We start from the raw sequence: 1,642 nt of genomic DNA, 5'->3' as shown, positions 1-1,642 counted from the left end.
CTTCCTAATCAGTTTGTAAACATACTAACTGACACCACCATTGTTTAGTTCATAACTTCCTAATCAGTTTGTAAACATACTAACTGACACCACCATTGTTTAGTTCATAACTTCCTAATCAGTTTGTAAACATACTAACTGACACCACCATTGTTTAGTTCATCACTTCTTTATCAGTTTGTAAACATACTAACTGACACCACCGTTGTTTAGTTGTTCACTTCCTAATCAGTTTGTAAACATACTAACTGACACCACCATTGTTTAGTTGTTCACTTCCTAAGCAGTTTGTAAACATACTGATTGATACCATCACTGATAGCCATAAGAGACGCTGACCCTTTACATGGAGTACATCTGCCTTGCAGAAGATAGAAGTTACTGTTACTTTGCTTGTAAACTCTCATATCTATTCTCCATCTTTTCATAGTTTTCTTAAAAGTAAACCTAATGTAAATATGTAAAATCAAGCTAAAAGATAATCTGATAATCAGTAACTTGATCAAAAACTATTGGTTAATTCGTTTTAATATTTACTTACATATTTATTTTTGTTGTATCTTCAAACCAGTTACAAAATGGACTTTAGAAATTTTTCTTACTCAGGACTGAGTTTATAGTAGAACCCTGATATGTTCTTTATATTAAATCGGTTGACAAAAATATATTTTTTCCTAAGTATATTAGTTTTTATTTTAACAGTAATGGTAAACAGATACTGTTTGTTGTGTAAGTATTAATGATTAATTACTTAAAGTGACTTATTTCAGTGTACAAGAGTACAGTGGACACCCCCACTGAGAGAGAGTTTTGCCTACCCTTTGTTTCTCTGTGAGATGCTGACAGTTACCTTGACCTTGAGGTTTGCTTTTCTTTAGTTTTATTTTAAGACTTATCATTTTATAGTACTGGTGATGATGTCATAAGATTATACCACCAGAAACCCGTTGAAATGTTTTATGTTATTATTATACATATATATTTAGTATCCTTGCGTTCCTAACAACAAATTTAAGTAAGTCTCGTATCTTTTTTTTTTTTTCACTGTTTAGTTTAAATACTACTTAATTATGAATTGTTTTTTTTTAACTTTGTAGTTTATTGTCTTATATAATTATTATTTTGTTTTGGATTATGCAATGATGCTTTTCGTCTCATTCTTAATATTTACAGTAGGTGTTTTAACTAATGAAATTCGTGATATATTTGGTTTTACTTCTTCATTCATAGAGTGGTCTGTAATAGACTTCTAAACCACCACCCCTCACTCTCTTCTAGAATATGTATCCAAGAGTCCCACAATTTGGTTTGATTAGCCCAAAAATCTAGTAGTTCCAAATTAGAGAAGATTAATACAGATGTTCCAGGAAGACTCCGGTGTTGTTGTTGTGAAACATAGCGGTGTTTCTTGTCACCACTACAAGTTAACATTATGTTGTGGTGAAACATAGCGGTGTTTCTTTCACCACTACAAGTTAACATTGTGTTGTGGTGAAACATAGCAGTGTTTAATCTCATCACTACAAGTTAACATGGTGTTGTTGTGGTGAAACATAGCGGTGTTTCTTGTCACCACTACAAGTTAACATTGTGTTGTGGTGAAACATAGCAGTGTTTAATCTCATCACTACAAGTTAACATT

At 31.8% G+C, this 1,642-nt stretch overlaps 1 protein-coding gene across 1 annotated transcript in view; it reads left to right on the top strand.

Moving 5' to 3' along the window:
- Nucleotides 1-1,642, top strand: part of LOC106473967 (probable C-mannosyltransferase DPY19L1) — a gene marked incomplete at its 5' end in the record, with an annotated part of 31,893 nt that overhangs the window by 2,567 nt on the left and 27,684 nt on the right. Inside the window, one exon of the mRNA XM_013934656.2 lies at nucleotides 771-862. Within this exon, the coding sequence (XP_013790110.2) occupies nucleotides 771-862 (92 nt within the window). The remainder of the gene's footprint in view (nucleotides 1-770; nucleotides 863-1,642) is intronic.

The sequence above is a fragment of the Limulus polyphemus genome, unplaced genomic scaffold (genome assembly GCF_000517525.1).
Source record: "Limulus polyphemus unplaced genomic scaffold, Limulus_polyphemus-2.1.2 Scaffold6683, whole genome shotgun sequence".
NCBI lineage: Eukaryota > Metazoa > Arthropoda > Merostomata > Xiphosura > Limulidae > Limulus > Limulus polyphemus.
Note: the sequence above shows the minus strand (reverse complement) of the source record. Positions and strands in the feature narration are given on the sequence as shown.